We start from the raw sequence: 20075 nt of genomic DNA on the forward strand, positions 1-20075 counted from the left end.
GATTTCTTTGAGTGCATCAATAAAAATATAAATATTTGGATGTCATGTATAAAATAAACTATTCAGCTTCGCGTGAAATGATTCACAACTATTTATTGTACGATTAGATGTTGTCGAACATTCAGCCCAAATATTAGGCGGGAATGTAGAATCTGATGCAATGTATGTTTTTAAAATATAATCGGTGAATAATTTTATATTTTCATTTGCAGGAAGTTTTGGCATAAATATCTTCAACGAAACAATTGTAAATATCTTTCGGACTTAAAAATGGTAAAGCAAAATAACATTTTTAAAAAATTACTTTCCTCCGAATTTTGTTTTTTATAGTTTGTACTTAAGCCAAGGCATTGTATTTTTTTTCGCCAATTTTGTCCTAGGTGAAAACGACAGCCTTTAATATTAATTGATGGCCAAACTTGTTGTGCGGCATTATGTAGGTATAGATTTTTCAAAGTCAATAAAATATATTTTGGTGAAAATTATCTAATTATTGATACGCGATATTGGTGTGTTTATATGCTCACAATAACTAATGGTGCACGACTGTACGTGTATAGGTAATTTTGAAAACTTATCTAATAATATACGAGGGACTCAATTCACCGCTTTTGAAAAACGGTAATTCAGTTTGGGACTCAATTTACCTACGCCCGTTGCCGTATGCATATTGTGTGTCTTAAAAGAAATTGCAAAAAGATTTATTTTTTAAACTTGTAATTTTAAATACTTCTGAAATGACCAGAAGTACTTTTTCACAACAAAATGTATCAAAAATAAAAAATAGGTACAATAATATTATTTTATATTTTAAAACAAGTAGACAATAACAAGAAGTAGGTAAAAATTATAAATAAACCCATAAATATTACATTTACATTTTCGTCACAGTAATTGTTTAAAATTGAATTTAGAATGAACTATATACAATATTCAATATACATGAATTTTTTTACATTTATGTAAACCGTAAACTACAATATCAAAATAACACATAGGTAGGTAATAACATTTATGGGAAAACATTATTTAATTCTTATAATTTTGTCGTATAATTATAATGATAATATTATTTAATTACTATATTTGTAGTATATACTATATTTTTATATGTTATGTGACAAAAGTATCAATTATCAGATATTCACAATGACATGGATAGCATAGTCATGTGCATATGTATTAAAACATTGAAAATATAAGCAGTTAATTCAGATTATTTTAATTTGAATAAATAAATAGAACACGAACAATAAATTATACGGTAGGCAGGTAATACAATTCATATTAAATATCATATCATATAAACTCCTAATATTAATTAAATAAGGGCCTAATAAAGTCAAATCTAAATACTCAAAACTTTGATTTGTTTTAAAAAATAGGAAACTAAATAAAAAATCTATTGACTATGAATGTACAAACATGAAAACATAAATACATATTTACCTATATTGATCCTCATGTAACGAAAATAAAATTTAATAAATATTTATTAAGTAAAGAATACATTGAATGAAATAAACAGGTTTCGGAAAAGAATACCTATACATACTAAATTATTTCAGTACATAATCCTAATGATCTATTTTTTCAAAACTTACTATCATACAAAACTAATGTAATTTTCAGTAGGTACCTATAGGCTATAATGGTTTTATAACAATTTATTTATTGGTAATAGGTAATAGGTATTTCAAAGCAATTAGACTTATGCAAAAATAACAAAACAATGAATATAATAAAATATGGACAATGGTTAATGCTGTTACCTTTATGCCAACATACTAGTCCAAATAGTAGTCCATACTACTTAAGATGTCGTACCTATTTAAAATGAAATTATGAAATTTTACTAAATACTTAAAACCATATTAATTTGTTTATCTAATATGTTATAATATGAATATATGCATAGAGTACAAGGAATGGTTAAGAATGAGTATTTATTAATCATACATGACGTATCCGAATATAAACACAAATTAAAATATAAATTTTATGAGTATAAAAAGCAGTTAAAATTATTATGTTAAAACTGGATGTAGATACCTACCTACAACATATATCGCTACCGACTCATCTTATTAAACTATCTAGTATTAACATGGAAAGTCTTTTATTAACCCTTCGAAACTTTGATTTGTAAATAAAGCCTTAAATCGTAATAAAGAAACAATCAATAGACAATAGGTACTGTTACAAGTTCTCGAAAATAGATATAATTATAATTATTTATCATATGTTTTTTAATAAACTAAATTGTCTTCAGAAGCAGTATTTAGCCATTTAAAGTGAAAATGAAAGTTGTGTCTAATACTATAATTTTCATTTATTTGCTTACATAATGCATTTATAACCTAACACCTACCAAATTAAAAAAATTAATTTTTGATTCAACAAAATATTCGTTAATTATTTATAATTTATAATTCAATGTGAATTAATAAACTCACTTATAATAAGTACAATTTATTACCATTTATATTAGGTATTAAATATTTGTATGGTAGATTTTAAATACAGCCAATAATTATGTCTATACATCGTAAATTATAGTTAGTGGGGTAGTTGAAAATACCTATTTTTTTTATAACTACTATGATATGGGAATGGAATTAACTTAAAACAAAATAAAATCCATGATACATTAATATGTATAAAAACATTATAAATAAACATATATTCACAAAAATATGAAATAGGTACTCGCAGTGGTTACAACCAAATGTCAATCGTTAATCGTTACAAATTATATAACATTGAGTACAATTAAATTCGTAGTTTATTAATTAAAACAAGAATATTATACATTACCGTAATTAATTAATTATTCTATTATAGGTACACCATTATAATTATAATTTAAAATTAAAATTAGTTTTGGTTTCTCTCGTACCATTAATACAACTTTTGATTAGGTAAGTACATGTATACGAGTTCCGTAATCTTTACATTTTTTTTCTAGTACAATATTATTATTAAGTTTAATAGATTAAGAGTTCGGACCAAAATATATCCTCCTTTAAACAGCTTAAGCCGTAGACTAGATTGGTACGTAATACACTTTTAAAGTCAATAGTATGACGTGTTTAATTTTGATTTTGTTTACGCTTAAATGAGGCACCAGTAGTATAATATATATAATATATTATAATATACCTCTATGGCTGTATAATGTATAATATATCTATCCGTGATCGACCTGAACCATAAGATATTCAGATCATATAATATCTCCTTCATAGTTCACGTGTGTACATTATTTTATGGAGTTTACAGTAATGTGGTTAAGACCCCTCCTTCTCTGAGCGTTGTTCCAGGACTCCTAGGCGAATAGTCGTCCGTATGTCTGGTGAAATCAATATTGGTGTTCGAAGCAGAAAACGTTAAGTCAGACGGTCTTCTCTTCGGCGGCTTTCTGGTTGGCGTGGGTGCTCGTTCTTCAAATCCAGGCGGAGTTAACGGACTCAACGGACTCGATACTGAGCTAACGATAAATTTTTTCGCAGAATCCGAAGTTCCATACGGACGCATTGGCCTTGACATTAAGCACACGCACGCATAGAGCGCTGATGACGTCATGAGTATGCCTGTGAACAAGTTTATGTATGCGAATTAAAATATATTAGCAATATTTGCAATTTACATGCCACAGTTGTAGCCTGTAGGTAGGTATTACGCTTACATATGTTGGACAGACTAAGGTAGGTGGAAAACGTTGCCGCACCATTTAACCGGCATTGATCGTTGCTGTCATACAAAATACACGTTAAATCTGAAAAATAAATTAAATATTCTTAAACTATATTCTTAGAATCACATACAATCAAGTATATATTATGTAAAAGTAAAATAGTTTTGTAGACCCATAATTTATTACGTACGTCCGACAAATAGGTAAAGAATCTTTCCTGGCACATGTCCCATCAAACAAATAAAAGTCACCGCGAATCCCAAAGCTGTGGTGCGATCATCAGGTTCAACGCTTCTACAATCATAAGGGGAAATCAGTGGAATAACAAATTAAAATCCCATCGACGGGTATAATAATATGTGGTAGGTACATAAAATATTATTCGGTAACTATAATATTATCATAATATTCTATGATATTATTGATATTATCTATTATGTAATATCTATCATACACAAAAATTGACTTAAAAAATTTAATTTAGACATGTTAAATGGATCACCAACCGTAGTATGTATAGGTACCTGGTAAATAGTATAAATTCATCTGTATTATTACCTGAGCAGTAAAATTATTGTGCCAACTATACAAGTTCCCAATAACGACAGTATCAACACTGAAATTGATTGATATCCGACGTTCATTTGGTGGCAGTTATGATCATAACAAGCGCGTTTGCTGGCGGATTCAGTTTGGACGCAAGCACACCCGACGTACTCCTGCGATGCGAATAGATTGTAAAATGTATAATCTAATTTCTTATTACAGCGTTTGTTATTATGAATTATGATTTAATTATGCACACACCTGTCTGGAATACAGATCCTGGGTCCTGCAACCGGCGTGACAGGGTGAATAATAGACTATATGGCTGTTGGACGAACAAACCGGTTCGAATGGAATATTGTCCGGACAATTGCAATCCTTATTGCAAAATTCGTTTAATTCGGACCTATATACACATTGAACAACGGGAAACACTCGTAAGTTTCTTCTGGGGATAGTTGATTTTTTTTTAGTTTTCAAACCGATTCTTACTTATGTGTTAATTGATTGTGTACTTGTATTTTGGAACACCGGAGGAACATGCTAGTGAAGACTAATATAGTTACAACACAAATTATGCCAATATTCCAGGCCGCTAACAACGTAGCTCTTGGCTGTGTAATGCATATTAACACGCCAGATAAAAACACGCAAACCGCTGCCAAAGGAAATCTCAAAAAATCTAAAACATAAACATGTTGCACAGTTATTATTATAATATTACACATACATTGCGTGTTTGAATCGTTACGAAGTGAACGAAATTCCAGAATATAATTATTCCATAAATCACTATAAATAATAAGAGCACAATTATTAATGCTAATTGCATTATTGATTTTACTATATCATCAGGTAGGTAATATATATTGCATTTACAAACCAATGATTATGGTATTTTGATCAGTTGCATCCATTGTGTGTTTGGGTACGAAAAATACTGATTCCATATAATTAGGTTCTTCGTACAACATATTGATTAATACTGTGTACACACAAGCGATGGCGGCAATATTGGATAAAATTAACTTGTTACTGAAAATTCTTCCAAGCGTGCTCTTGAAATCTATTAAAATATGCGAACAAGTTAATGCTGGAATTTTACATAAATTTGAAATTACAATTTGTACCGTATCTGTTGTTTCGATAAATTGGGCTGTTGCGTATTAACGTCGAAGCACGGCTCGTGACCAGTCTACTTGGATATAGAGCCACGATGAAAGATACGACGATTAGTATTAGACCAATAACTGTTGAAATAAATGGTAGGTTATTATACGAAAAGCGCTATGGAGTTCGAGTTTAAGTATATAGTGTGCACAATATATATTCGAGACTTACTGAGCCACACGATGTCACCGGCCAAGTTGAACTCTGCGCTCACGTGGAATGCAAATTTTCCCACCATCAACCCTGTCTGGAGTCCCAGCAGTGACGAACCGACGACTACGCCTATGCAAGCCGGTATTTTGGTCGGGGCCACTGATTCGTCAAGTAGACCTAGACCCAGAGCCAAGAGGGCTGTGCTTCCTAGTGACATGCTGACTTGGAGCAAAAACAGCACTGCAGTTTTCACCAAGTGTAACGGGACGTACGGTTCCTTTACATGGGCACCGTGAATAGAGTCGCATAATGGCGTATCTGTAGGACGTGAACATATTTTGACGGTTTATGTACGGACAAATATGTAGGTAATAAATAATAATCCATCGTATATTATAATAATATATACGTTTATTATTATATTACCTAAAGTGGCCAAAACTAAAGCTGATGGTCGTTGAAAACTATAATGATCGGACGCATTGATCATCGCCAGTAAGACGGCCAAAATTCCTTGCAGGATCCCAAAAAATGCAATCCATGAATTCTTGTTGCGTTTACCCCCTCGGTATCCAATGAATGTCGACAGCGTCAAATGAACAAATCCACTGAGAATCCACAGCCAATCTAAGTTACAAAAAAATGCACGTATATTTATAGTTATGCAATCAGTTAAAACACCGTAGCTTCGGCATATGGTTAAGTATTATTTATTATACATACTTGATATATCTTTAGGTATATTATAACTTCTCGATTCTAACGTCGAAAAAAAGTATCTCTGTGACGCCGTTTGGAAGAAAACAAACAGTGTTATAGTAGTCAAATATTTTCCAGCTGTAGCGCATCTAATCCAAGACCGGCATAACGAATATCCCAGCCACTGCAATCTGTACAAATATACAATATTTATATTTATAATATATTACACAAAATTGCTTAAATATTATAAAATATCGATAATATTGTTCTGAGTTTGTAAAAATAAATATATTTTATTAAATTAACACAATTTGGGAAAATCTAAATTGTTTTGAAACATTTATAGGTACTATATATAGATATTAGTCGTGACTGTATATTAATACAGTGAAGTTATTTATTTGTGAAGTACCTTTGAAGTTTATAATTACCATACTTTTCTGTTTGTCTAGCCATTTATTTTATATTTTATATTAACATAATAATGTAATAATATTTAATTTGTACATTTTAGACCTATATATGGTACCTTATATTATAATATATTAAGTTGAGAGTTTTCTTATTAAAAAATATTTCCCCCCCCCCTTATAAAAATGTCTCCAGACGCTCATAAGCTTATCGGTTGTATTATAGTCATCTATCAAGATCCAGGATATCTCGTTTAGTTTATCAATTTTTCATATAACATATTATAAGGACGAATAATTCAACCTTAATTACTAGCGATTAATTAAAGTTAAATCCAAAAGATTGATTATAAAAATTGGAAAATATTTTATTAAATATAAATTGTATAACTTAGAATTATAAGGCACGATTTTCTCAATTTTATTGATATTTTTTTTGAAATACTCATTTATAAAACAATATTAACTATTTTCCAATTTAGTTTACGTAATTTTATTTTGGTTTTTACATTTTACTTATTGCTCAAAATCGAAGAATCCGTGAATATGAAAATTTAAACAAATACGTTTTTAGTCTAATTCAATATGTTTAAGGTAGCAGTTTAGATTGTTAAAGTAAAATATAAAATATTTTTTGTAGAATTTAAATATTGCTTGAGAAAAAATAAAGATGAAAATAAATGTGAAATATTTTTTTATTTGAAGTATACAGTAAACTTAACTTAAAGTATATAGTGAATCATATTTTAAGTTCTAGTATGTATAATGTAATATATTTCTTTGTCTACATTGTTTTTATTAATTTTTATTATAACTCAATACGCATACCTGCTTACTGAGTACTGTCATTATTATATTATTGTAAATTGGAATATTATTCCGTAAATAAAATATTATTATTATTATTAACTGTAAAATAAATAAAAATCAATTAATTATAATGAATTATGAATTTAACCATTGTTATTTTTAGTGCAATACTGCAATAAATTGTACTTACTAGTTGTTCACTACTACAGTCAACAACATCCGTGCCCTACTAATAACTTTTAAATTTTAATGTAATAATGTTTAAAATATATTAAGATAAATATTGAAAACATGATAGTAATAAATATGAAAATAAATTAACCCTGATTCGACATAAAAAAGAAGTATGAGACGTTTGAAGTTTAGTTAAATCGTGGGAATTTAGAAGTACTATAATCTATTAATTGATTAAATAACACTTTAAAGGAAACATATTCATACAAAAACAAAAAATTAAGGTAAAAAAATGTATTTTGAATATATTAACTCTTAAAAATATTTTAACCAGTTCTTCTGCTTTTCAATAAACTAATAAATAATAACTATAATAACTAATAAGTTATTATTTATCATTACGAAAGTAACGAAAGTAATTAAACAATTCAAATAATCAAATGTAAAATATTCAATTATTTTAAAGTGGACCAAAAAAAAAATTGACCTTGTTAATGAATACATAAAACCACAATTTTAAATACTTTACTTATCTTTGAAAATAATATAATTTAAATATAATAATATGAATTTTATAATTATTCTATTCAATTTTTCTTAACTTTTCTTCTTTTTTTTTAGTTTAATTAATAATGTATCTATTAATTTATTTGAGATTAATATTTATATAGAAATGTATTATATAGTACTCATAAAATCTTATCTAAATAGAAATAGTGAACTAAAATAGTTGTACCTATATAAAAATGTAAAGCTATTAAGTAGATAATATACATTGTAATTATACACTATATACACCAGAAAAGTAGAAACTAATCAAAAACTCTATTGTCAAATTTAATCAGTTTAATTTTGCGACTCTGTATAATATTTAAGACATAACATACGAAACGATAAAAAAAACACACGTATGAATTTTACTTTGAAGAGATACTCCTTGACGTTCTGATAATTTAAATTTTTATCGTAACATACAAACATATATATTCACCTAAAAAATATAATTTGCAATAAGGTATTTTTTTTTAAATTTCATTTAATGTCTACAGAATATATTATATTTACATTACTCCGTAGGTATCTACTACCTATATCTAGATAGATTCATAAAATAGTTTCGAAATATGTACATACCAATTTTTTTATCTATTTCTTGATACATTTAAAAACAAAAATATCGAGGGATTGCGAGCAGAAAACGTACCTACCTATATGTTCAAATTTAAATAATATTATTCATAAAAAATAATACTATAGTTATACGCCTTATAACTTTTACTCATATTAATTATATATGTACACGCTGAACTGCAGTGGACGGTATATCTCGACAACAACGGCTTAAGAATTGTATAGATACATGCATCGTGTTTAGAATACATAATACAATTAGGTAGGTATATAATATAATATAGGTACATATAAACATTAAACAATGAGCATAATACAATAATTTTACCTACACAACTCACGGTGACGACTTGATCATAATAATATATAAAATAATATATGAGGTACAAAGGTATAGGTATATTATAGGTACTTTTTTCACCAAACAAATATCGTCGACTATTATTATTTATTTTGTAATATCGTTCGGGGCTGGTTTTGCCTATTACACGACATTGAAAACTACACGGACACGCTCGTGTTATAACATGCACGTGCACAATAGCCACAATATATTTTAACGTACAACGATGGGCGCCGCCATTGCAGTGTGTATAGTACGCATTTTTTTTTTGCGAGGACTACGATTTATATCGAACAGCGTAAATTTGCGTAATATAATAGTATAACAAATACACGTAAAGGTGCCTATAAAAAATACATTATGTAGGACAGCATATATTATAAATAGTAATGACGACGACAGCAACAATTTAATTGTACCTACTCGTAAACGGTCTTCGGATGACCGAGGAACCGGAAGTGTGTGAAGGCCGCCATTCAGTGTCGGCCAAACTTTTCCATGTAGTATGTACGCATTATATATAATAAATAATCTATAGTTGTATGCTACTTTTAGTACAATCCGATATACGCATATTCACCGATATTATATTATATTATGGTATTATTATTGTTAACTAGGACTATAATATTATATCAATATTGCGTCGATAACGTAGTATTCGCACTTATTCATCCTCTGATCTCTCTTGGTTACACCACCGTTTTAGCGATCAATAACGAAGTTTCTACGCATACATCATGGCAAAAAGGATGCGATCATCACCCCAAGACCCATTCTCGCCTTTCCTTTGTCAACCTCCCCTCCCCACAGTTAAAATATATGGCATTTATTTTTTTACATCTAAATCCATTTTATTATTTTATTCTAGTCGCATCTCTATTATTTTCTATTACTATCTATCAAGTATAGGCATACTGCAGGTGTACATAGTGTATATAGTTGTATATAAAAGGCGTATAGCTGAAAGTAACTATATAGTCATATTAAAAACCACGGATTAAAATTCAATCAAATCATATTCATCAACCAAAACTATTTTATGTATACAATATATCATATCATATACAGGTTATACAAATTTGTTTTTTATAAAAGTTGAACATTTGGTCTGCCCTCTTAAAAATGAATGCGTGCATACGGCTTGCCTTAAACCGTTCGCCTACGAAAAAAATTATGACGCCATGCCAGCGTGGATATTATAATATGGCTGACATCGCTTCAGCATTTAGATATTACCACCGAATAGAGATACCTATACGGCTATACCTATGCGACTATGGCAGTCATACACGTAGCGTAGACCTACCCGAAACTATATTATACACGTGCACCCGCGCACATGGTTAAATGGTTTCGTTACGATGTTTTATGTTTCAGTACATATATTATTATTATATAAGTTCAGCGTATTGTATATGCGTCTGCACACAATAAAATTAATGTCAATGTCCACATAAAAACGGAAAACAGACGCGCCTATATTTTAAATAAGTATAACTACGCGGCGTTGGCGACGGTGGTCTGAAATGTTTGAATGGGATTTAATGAACAACTCGGTGACACACAGGTTTTAACTGTAAACATGCCGACAATCGACATGCTGCCGGTTAATACAACGATGTACACGGCAAGCGTGAAATACACACGATGTGCATACCTGCCTATTATACCTACTAGTATAGACGTATAGTGTATTATATAATGCAAAACTTTAAAAATAACATTTTATAAACTTCCATTTACATTGACTTTTGCAAATAAGATATCATGTTGTTAAAATTAATTTAACCATATTTGTTTTTATTTCATTAGGTACATTTGTCAGATAAAATTACATAAGAAACAATATAATATATGTTATCTTACTTAAAGAATTAATTGCATAACACTCAAAATGTTATGATTAAAAAAAAAAAAAACGCAAAATATGAAAATTCGTTTATCTAAAAAACGATCCCCGGTTACTTGCGGTATTTTAGCTTATGGTTGCAGTATTAGTGGAGGAGGTATATGAGGCGTTTATTCTATACTCACATCTTTATATTTTTTAGTGTAGAACTGTAGACTCAAATTTACGATGATACGCGGATTTACGGCCGTATGGCACCGTTAAGACGTATATATACCTGTTATAATTTTCAGTGACGTAATCAAAATATTTTATTATTATTTTGCAATATTCAATTTTCATTTGTCAAATGGTACTCAGTAAACTAGTAAGATATCAGGTGATCACCAAAAATTATTATGAAAACCAATGACCAAACTAAAGTTGAGAATAAATATACTATTACTATTATTACATAATATTACTAATTATTAGTTTTTACCTAGGTATTTAAAAAATATCTATATCATAATGTAGGTATATGCTTTTATTCTTACAATTATTGTGTGAAATTGTGAACATTTCTAAGTACATTTTTAGCATCAAATAATTAAAATTAACCATGTAAAAATTATGTGTAACGTATAATAATAATCATTTTTTATGAAAAAGTACTTCAAAAACGACTTTTTAAAAAACTATACTTGTGCTTGATTTGTACAATAAGGACTTAGAGAATATATACATTTTAAGCGAAGCCAGAAATTTTTTGTTGACGTATACCCATGAATTTATTTAACAATACATCACTGGTAACCTATTACTGCAGGTACCTGTAATTTTACAAATACATATAGTATAGAATATATGTATAGAATTCACGTGTAGGCCACGCACGCCTGGTCCTAGCGAAAGCACAATCATTTTGTAGATTCCATACAATATTATTAATTACTATTACTATAATTGTACAGTGTATTTGATATCAAGAAAACGTATAATATACAAAATTAATTTTATATTATTTTGGAATTATTTTGTTACGTCAATTTCTATTAGCTAACAGGTGCAGTTATTGTGTCAGTTAATTATTTTGATTTTTAATTTTAAATTACCATAGTTAATACTTCTTAATAAAAATAAATAGTAGGTATATGTCTTAGGATGAGTCTAAAGAAGCAGTGATAATGTTTTACGATACCTATATAATCAATATTTATATGTGGATCCTCTTTTTAAAAGGGGCGTTATTGCGTTAAGTCTCATAGTGTCCCAGTCTATTCCTGCATGGGTACTATAATGATTAGTCGTTTATAGATATAATATCGCATTGACGCACTGTGTATGTTTTCAATTGTAGAAAAAAAATGTGACTACACGGTACATATTGATATATTATAATAAAGTACATATAATAATATCATATGTATTATGTATTTACTATTTAATATGTATATTGTATATACGATAAAGGACTAAGTACGAAAACGAAAAAGGTTCTAAAATCTAAATCCATTATTTAACGACCATCAAATATGAGAGCTTTTATAATGAGCTTAGAATACCAGAAATAAAAATAGGGAGGTGCAAAAATTGCCGGCATAAACAACTTCTTATTAATTTTAGAAGTTAATAAACCGCATTTTTTTATTGGACACGTCTTGGACAGACAACTTGTTCGTATTAGTATAAGAATCGTATAAAAATTAATATGTACCTAGGGATTATTTATACGATTTAGAATGAAAAAAAAATATTCTGTCCGTGTATACTATATTGTATTGTTCTATAGCATTACTAGCGAATTATTATACTGAAATATAATGCTATCGTATTTCTCTGTTTTTCGATCGATATGCGTGCGTGACATTCCTTAGAAGATATTATAAAGTTGAACTTGCGCTGAATTTTTGCATACAAAATTAAAACAAATCAATGAACACCGTTGAAAATATTCACCACAATGTTTTAAAAAAACATGTCAGAGCTTTTATTTTTATAGGTATTATGTTATTGAGCACAGTGCCAGGCGCAAAGGAGGCGAGTGATGTTGTTGTCGCGGGGACATCCTTAATTTCGACAAAATAACTAAATATTACTAGCAGACTTGTTCTATACTATTTATAAATACTATATCCATGATAAATTTGTGTTTGATCAGAATCCCGCGCGTTGTTTTTTCACGTAACTGCGTAAGTAATAAGTTCGTACACAGATTGTTTGTGTTGTGTTGAACGTTTTTTGGTTTCTTTAGTGTCAACCAACGACCGTACATAATATATTATATGTTGTAAACATATATTCAGCCGACGTCATGGCGAAAAAAAAATACACATAGTTAACCGACGGTGCGGAAAAAACGTTTAGGCATACGGTACGATATAGACTATAGGGCATATACATTATTATCTATATAATATCTATACTATAGTTATGCAACAGACGCCGCCCGACAAACCTCCACGTCACGCATGCTTATCCGCGTTGTAATTACGCTTGCACTTATATATTATACATTAATACTACAACTGATATACAATATTACAATCAACAGTGATCATCAAAAACTACAATCACTGCAAATCGAATGTCAAAATAATCCTAATTTGTATGTATAATTTCGTCGGGAAAAAATAACGGAAATATCTAGAGTTTTTCGCCGAACGAATATCGGGTGTTTTAATATTGTTAAAGGTATGTCGCGCAGTAATTCGATACATGTGTGAAATTATTTTATTCGGACGTCGCATCAATAAATCTATACATGCACGCATGCATGCATACACGCAAGTAAACTGTATAGAAATTGTGCAATTGGTTTTCCGCATTTACTGTACAGTTTTAGTCCACGTTTTTGTCAGTGTTTTTTATTTTATTTTAATGTCAGCTTCGTGAAAAAAAACATACCGTGGGTGGTTTCAATAGTTTTAACGTTGTACCTAAATGATATGAATTCTACGAATCGCAATATTAACATATCGATTTTCGTAAGATTTACTAGAAATCTCAATATCCACTATAACTGTACATACCTATATAAAGTGGGTATAGCATGTCTCTTATTTAAATAAGGTTGTTGAAACCAAATTATCATAACTATACATATATGTATGTAATTTAAGAACAAAAAATAATCGATGCCGGTAAAAAAAGGGTTGTCATTATTGTAAATCCACCAAATTAAAAATTCCTACACAATGTGTAGTAAAAATCATGAATAAATCAGTTTAAATATATTTTGGAAATCGTGTTATACCATAGGTACCTATAATGCACAATATAGTGTTGATTTTTTATGTTTGTTTCAATGTATAACAGTAAAATTGAATATTAAGTAACCTTATAAAGTATGTGCAATAATCATTGTATGTTTTATGGTAATTAGAAACTTAATTATTTTTTAAACAGTATCATGCATATTGTGCAGCAATGTTCTTCTTAATAGTGCATAATGTTATACCCACTTAGAAGATAAGTAATTATCTTAGTAATATTATAAATTGTTAACAAATGTATGTTAAATTATACCTATCCGATTTACATAAAAACATAAAATTATTTTAAATAACAAATTATTCCTGTAAGAGTTGAAAAAATAAAAAGTTTATCAATTGTATTATTATACTTGATTATTATTGTTGCTCGTGTGTTAAAGTGTTTCTTCAAATTACTATCAAGCTCTTTGTGTAGAAACCAAAAAAATCATGATTATAAATTCCTTATGAAATCTTGATCTAGAATTCTGATTGAGATTTTAAATAGGATTTTTTTTGCTGTCCATAGTACTATATATAGTAGTTATATTACTTATTAGATTACCATAATATTATAATAATATGTACAATATACTAGCACACCCAGGGCAGTCCATTCCTAGTTAATGGATGGTTTTTATGTTTCAACAGAGTATTTATATCGTTAAAGTTTCGGCACCAGTTAATATAGTTATTAGATCAATGAATAGATGATTTTACGTATTAGTGTAGATCCACACAAATTACAAACACAGTCTTATTATATTTTATCGTAAATTGTAGGTAATTAATATGCATTTAATATAACGTCTAATAATAATTTAAAAATTATAATGTAGACCTAATAAATACTTACCTATATTTTGAGAAAATGTGGTCTAGGAAGACTACACGAGTACACAACAACTAATCGATAGAGTTTTGACCAAATATTTTATTTAGTAGATATACGCCATTGATTTTCTCTGATCATTATATATTTAAATATTTAAGAAGTAGGTTATACATAAAATTGTTCAATCAGAAGGTCGTGGGGAAGTGTTTATAATCAAATACTTATGATGAAAAACCAAAAAACTCTTATCCTATAGTATATTATATAGTATATATTATACATTATATAGGTATTATATAGAAAAAGATAAATTATATCTTTTTAATTTTTTAATTTTTTTGAGGTAACACAAAATCCAATGAAAATTAAGTCAATGCTGGCCAAAGGGTGTTGTAATCACACAAAACCACTTATCATTACCCTCGAATACGATATAAACGATATAAATACGCAATACGATTCAAAAATCAATAAAAAAAATTATATAAAGTTTAGTTTTTATAGATAAAAGTATTAAAAAATATTAATATAAATATTTATATGTATAAATAGGTACCTATCGATGTCGTTATATTATTACATCACATTATAGGATAATAGGTTCTTTTATTTCACATGCATAATGATGTATCATTTAATATGCAAATCATCATATTTATTTATTTATGAACAAAGAGTTTCGATTTGTTAATCGCTTTTACATTTTTTTAACCGTCTTTCTGTTTTATGAATTTTCATTTAACAGTTGAACCATTAATGTTTAAAAAAAAAGTAATACGCAGAGAAGTAGAGGAGTAGTAATGTTCACACAGAGCCACCCTGATGTCGGTTATACAGAAAAAAAAGTAATAAGTACGCCTATTACATCTTATGAATAATTTTAATTTACCTCTACCTATATTATATTATATACAAAAATGTGAAAAACCAATAAAATGTATCTATACATCACCTACAACTTAAATGAGTTAAAATAATTTAAAATTCTGATAATACAACTTTTTAATTTCAATAACTTCTATATTAGGTATATCATTTATGCAAAAACAATAAATTATGGTTTAATAAAAATTTACTTCATTTTAAACCTAGGGGCCGCCCTCCTCCCAAGTTGTAGTAGTATATATATTTATACTACTAGTTGTATTTCTAAACAATTGTATGCTGTTAAAAACAAATTAACAGAAAAAAAAATCATCGAAATTTTCTGAAAATTATGACTACCCTAACACCCCTTACCCATGTCACTAAAGCCATTCCTGAACGAAGACAATAATATCATTGTTGTTATATCATATTATAATACATAACTTATGTAAACAATTTAGATTGAAAGCCGCCAGTCTACTTAAAGTAATTGAACAAATTATACTCATATAATGACAGACCACAGTATTAAAGCTATAATCACATTATTATCCAATCTCCTTTTTCAAAGCATACCTCTACCAGAAAACTAACTAACCACTCCAAAAAATGTACGACATCCAACCGGAAATACTATATTTTCCAAGAAATCAACCAGAAAATGAATCACTAAATGAGACTACATAACACATATTATAAACATTATTATTTCAAATTGTAAATGCAAATTCATAAATTCAATTAAATTTAAATTTATGGTACACTCAATGGCTTATGTTGCCGCGGGTCAGTTAATAATGATAATAAAAAAAAAATATATTATTATAACTTTTTAGGTATAAGCAATAAACAAGGAGTTCGTCGAGTAAATCTTTGCTACGCTATAATACGGATACGCGTGCCTATAATGCACTTACTACTGCACAGTGCACATTGATTAATTTTATCAGCATAATGAGTACATCATCATGTGAACCACACACGTTGGCCACTCCTGTCACTCTGTCAGTTACAGAGAATGTCAAGAATACTGTCGAAGATGACAGTTAACTTTTTTTCGTGTGTGAGAATACTAACGATTATGAATGCTCAAACTTTACGGTTCAGTCGACGCGTACCGACTGCGTAATATGTAGTTATACCTACCTATATACCAACCTATGTTCTATATACATAATTTTTGCGTAATACTATAGCTTATAAAATATATATATGGATAAACAAAAAACTAAGAGCAGATAAAACTCCTCAAAACCTTTCGACGAAAAAAATATTGCAGACTGGCAAGTGGCGACCACCCTTTTGACGAAAAACAATCACCATTACAACAATAGACGTAAGTCATCAAACTATTACAAAACTATATCGTGCACCGCGTACGACAAGGGTGGATAAATGATGGTGCGGTGTAGTGTATTCAAATTTGAATGGGTAAAATGTTGTAAAAGGACGCGTGTGTACATAACGTAGTTTACGTTACCAAAAAGTTAATGATTTATTTATATTATAACTAAATAAAACTATAGCGCGCTTGTTTAAAATTATTTTTAAGAAGAAAATAATACAATGACCCTGCCTTTAAATAACTAATAATTATTATTATAACTAAATAAGAAATCGAATGCTATACATAGGTACTACAGTATAAATTATAATATATAAACATAAATACATAATATTATGCAGTCAAATGAAGTTGTCGTGGTACAATAGTCGAATCAGATAAGCTTCGGCGGGAGGCGTAATACACAATATAACAAACAACAAATAACAATATAATTATTATTATTTAAACCGCGCGCGCGTCAAACTCACCCGCAGTCGGATGGCAGGTCTTCGATGTGCGGCTGTACCGTCGGGCGGGCGTACGGATTGGTCATCTCGTCAGTGGTCGTCGACTATTACCGCGACCGTTGTACCGGTTAATAATACTAAATATTATATTAATATAAAACAATGTACACCAAATTTAAATAAACTGCAGCCGGATTCTGTTATATTCTTCTTCCACGACCAGGCCCGCGACGGCTGCTGCACTCTCGCGCGTATAATATGACGTTTCAGTGTACACCGCCGAGGTGTAATAACGAATCGAGTTTTGATATTATAACGACATTAATAATATTATTACGGAGAACCGACGGCACGTTGCTCGAAAACGACACTTTTACGGTGATATTTTGTGATGTCGTCGTCATCGTCTTCGCCACTATAAAACGAAAAACCAAAGACACACGACACACTTTTGACGTTATACGCGCAGTTCCACTTGAAAGTTTTTGTAAATATTATAAATTATATATTTTACCTCGTTTGGATGAGAACGGCGCGCGCGATTCCCGCTGACTGTGTTCGGGCCGAGTGCGCCGCGGCAAGTCGGTAGGCGCGCTATGAGGTCACGACTCACGAGCCACCGCCGCCGCCGACTGTATAATGTAATAAAATAATAATATAGTGGTGGTGGGGTTACACGCGCTCGCCCCGGTCGTACCTGTTCAGGTGAAAGTGTTGTCGTCATGACGACGACTACGACCGCGGTAAATGTTTGTGGTCGCACACGACTGTTGTAGTACGTCGGCGTTTCATTTCCCGAAACAATGTTTACGCGCGTATATCGCACGCGACCACGTTGATTCGATATAAATGATTGCATAATATATTATTTATTTTACATCGTAGGTGCAGCATCCACAGGTCGTACAGCCTACGATTATTCTATTCTGTAGTGCTACGATACGTCTATGTATACCGACGTGGATACGCGCCGTCCTGGAAGGTGTTATAATGATAATATTATATTATGTTATATTTTTTATTTCCAAAACCGCGGGAGGACGTCATATTCCCCGCTGGGCGCTTAGGGTATTATATTAAGGTGCAGCAATTATATAGGTACCTATGTCGTCATATACGTATTATAATTATATAGATTTACAGCGTCGATGATATTACCTATACAAACCTTGTGATTGGTCCAAGCGAACCGACTTCGGACCCTTTTGATATTTTATATATCGCTTTTGATTTCTTCATAATCAATATGAAAAATAAAATAAAACATTTTGAAATTATTTATACAAAAAAAAAAAATACCACATGTTTGAAAATTGAGATCTCTGCAAAGAAGAAATGGGAGCTAAGCTGGTGGCTTTCTTCACTAGTTTTTATTTGTGATAAGATGGAAACGGCTCAACTATCGGGTTTGTGGTGTCTCAATGATTAATGAGTCATATTGTGAACATATCCATTGTCTTCTACACAGCCTTGTGAAGTACTTCAGTTAAAGCATTTGAGTAAAAGTACGTATAATAATACGTATTTTAAATACTTTTTGAAAAGTAATTGAACAAAGTATTTTAAATACTTTCCCAAATCTGTATTTAAAACTAAATACCAATTTTCAAATACGTCTTCGTTTAGTTTATATAGTATTTTCTATTTTAATTTTAATTTTAAACGCGTAAAAATAAATTTAAGAATTTATTTTTTGTAACGCTTGAACCGAAAGTTAAGTTTTCGACGACGGTTGAATCGTTGGAAAGCAAAATTGTTCCATCCAGCGGGCGGTAAAGTGGGAATCCACAAAAGTGCTGGGCGTGCATATCACGCATAACCCCTGCACAACCAGAAACTGAAATCTATACCACGGTCCTTACAAGACATAAACTTTTGGTTACATCGTATATTCATATTATAACCATAGATAATACATAATGTATTATCTATGATTATAACCTACTTGCATGACGCCTAAACATTTATATTTTGTGAAATAATTGTTTTCGTAGAATAATTTGATTGTCGCATAGATCCCTGCATAGTCCATAACCTTTGTCGTGATTACATTTTTTATTCTTATTTTATTTTAATATAATAATTATTATTTATACTGAAATCCATACCATGGTCCTTACAAAACATAAACTTTTGGTTACATCTCAATATATTCATATTATAACCTCCAGCATGCATGATGCTTAAAATAAATAAATCGTTTCTTTCGTGAAATGTTGTTTTCGTACAATAGTCTAGTTGTTACATAGATCCTAGCCTGAATTACCTTTGTCGTGATGGTGATCGATGATAACGCAAAGGCGTAACAAAAAATTGTATGTATAGCTTATTGGCTTGTGCGGGAAGTAAATTTCAGTC

General features: G+C 29.8%; 1 protein-coding gene across 1 annotated transcript; it reads right to left on the minus strand.

Moving 5' to 3' along the window:
- Positions 1–2658: 2658 nt before the first annotated feature.
- LOC132943301 (solute carrier organic anion transporter family member 74D-like) lies at positions 2659–18320 on the minus strand. Its single transcript, XM_061012234.1, has 12 exons — positions 17739–18320; positions 6290–6456; positions 5993–6193; positions 5585–5884; positions 5374–5493; positions 5127–5309; positions 4736–4925; positions 4505–4649; positions 4256–4416; positions 3888–3991; positions 3689–3778; positions 2659–3593 (listed from the first exon to the last, which is right to left on the minus strand). The coding sequence occupies exons 1-12, from the start codon at positions 17801–17803 to the stop codon at positions 3277–3279; spliced, it is 2043 nt and encodes a 680-aa protein (XP_060868217.1). The 5' UTR covers positions 17804–18320; the 3' UTR covers positions 2659–3276.
- Positions 18321–20075: the final 1755 nt, after the last annotated feature.

Source organism: Metopolophium dirhodum, chromosome 4 (assembly GCF_019925205.1).
Source record: "Metopolophium dirhodum isolate CAU chromosome 4, ASM1992520v1, whole genome shotgun sequence".
NCBI classification, from domain to species: Eukaryota; Metazoa; Arthropoda; class Insecta; order Hemiptera; family Aphididae; genus Metopolophium; species Metopolophium dirhodum.

Coding starts and splice junctions, on each gene's coding strand:
- LOC132943301 (XM_061012234.1), bottom strand. CDS start 17,803: ATGACCAATCCGTACGCCCGCCCGACGGTACAGCCGCACATCGAAGAC. Junction 6,457..17,738: donor GACCTGCCATCCGACTGCGG/GTGAGTTTGACG, acceptor ATATTTGTACAG/ATTGCAGTGGCTGGGATATT. Junction 6,194..6,289: donor TATACCTAAAGATATATCAA/GTATGTATAATA, acceptor TTTGTAACTTAG/ATTGGCTGTGGATTCTCAGT.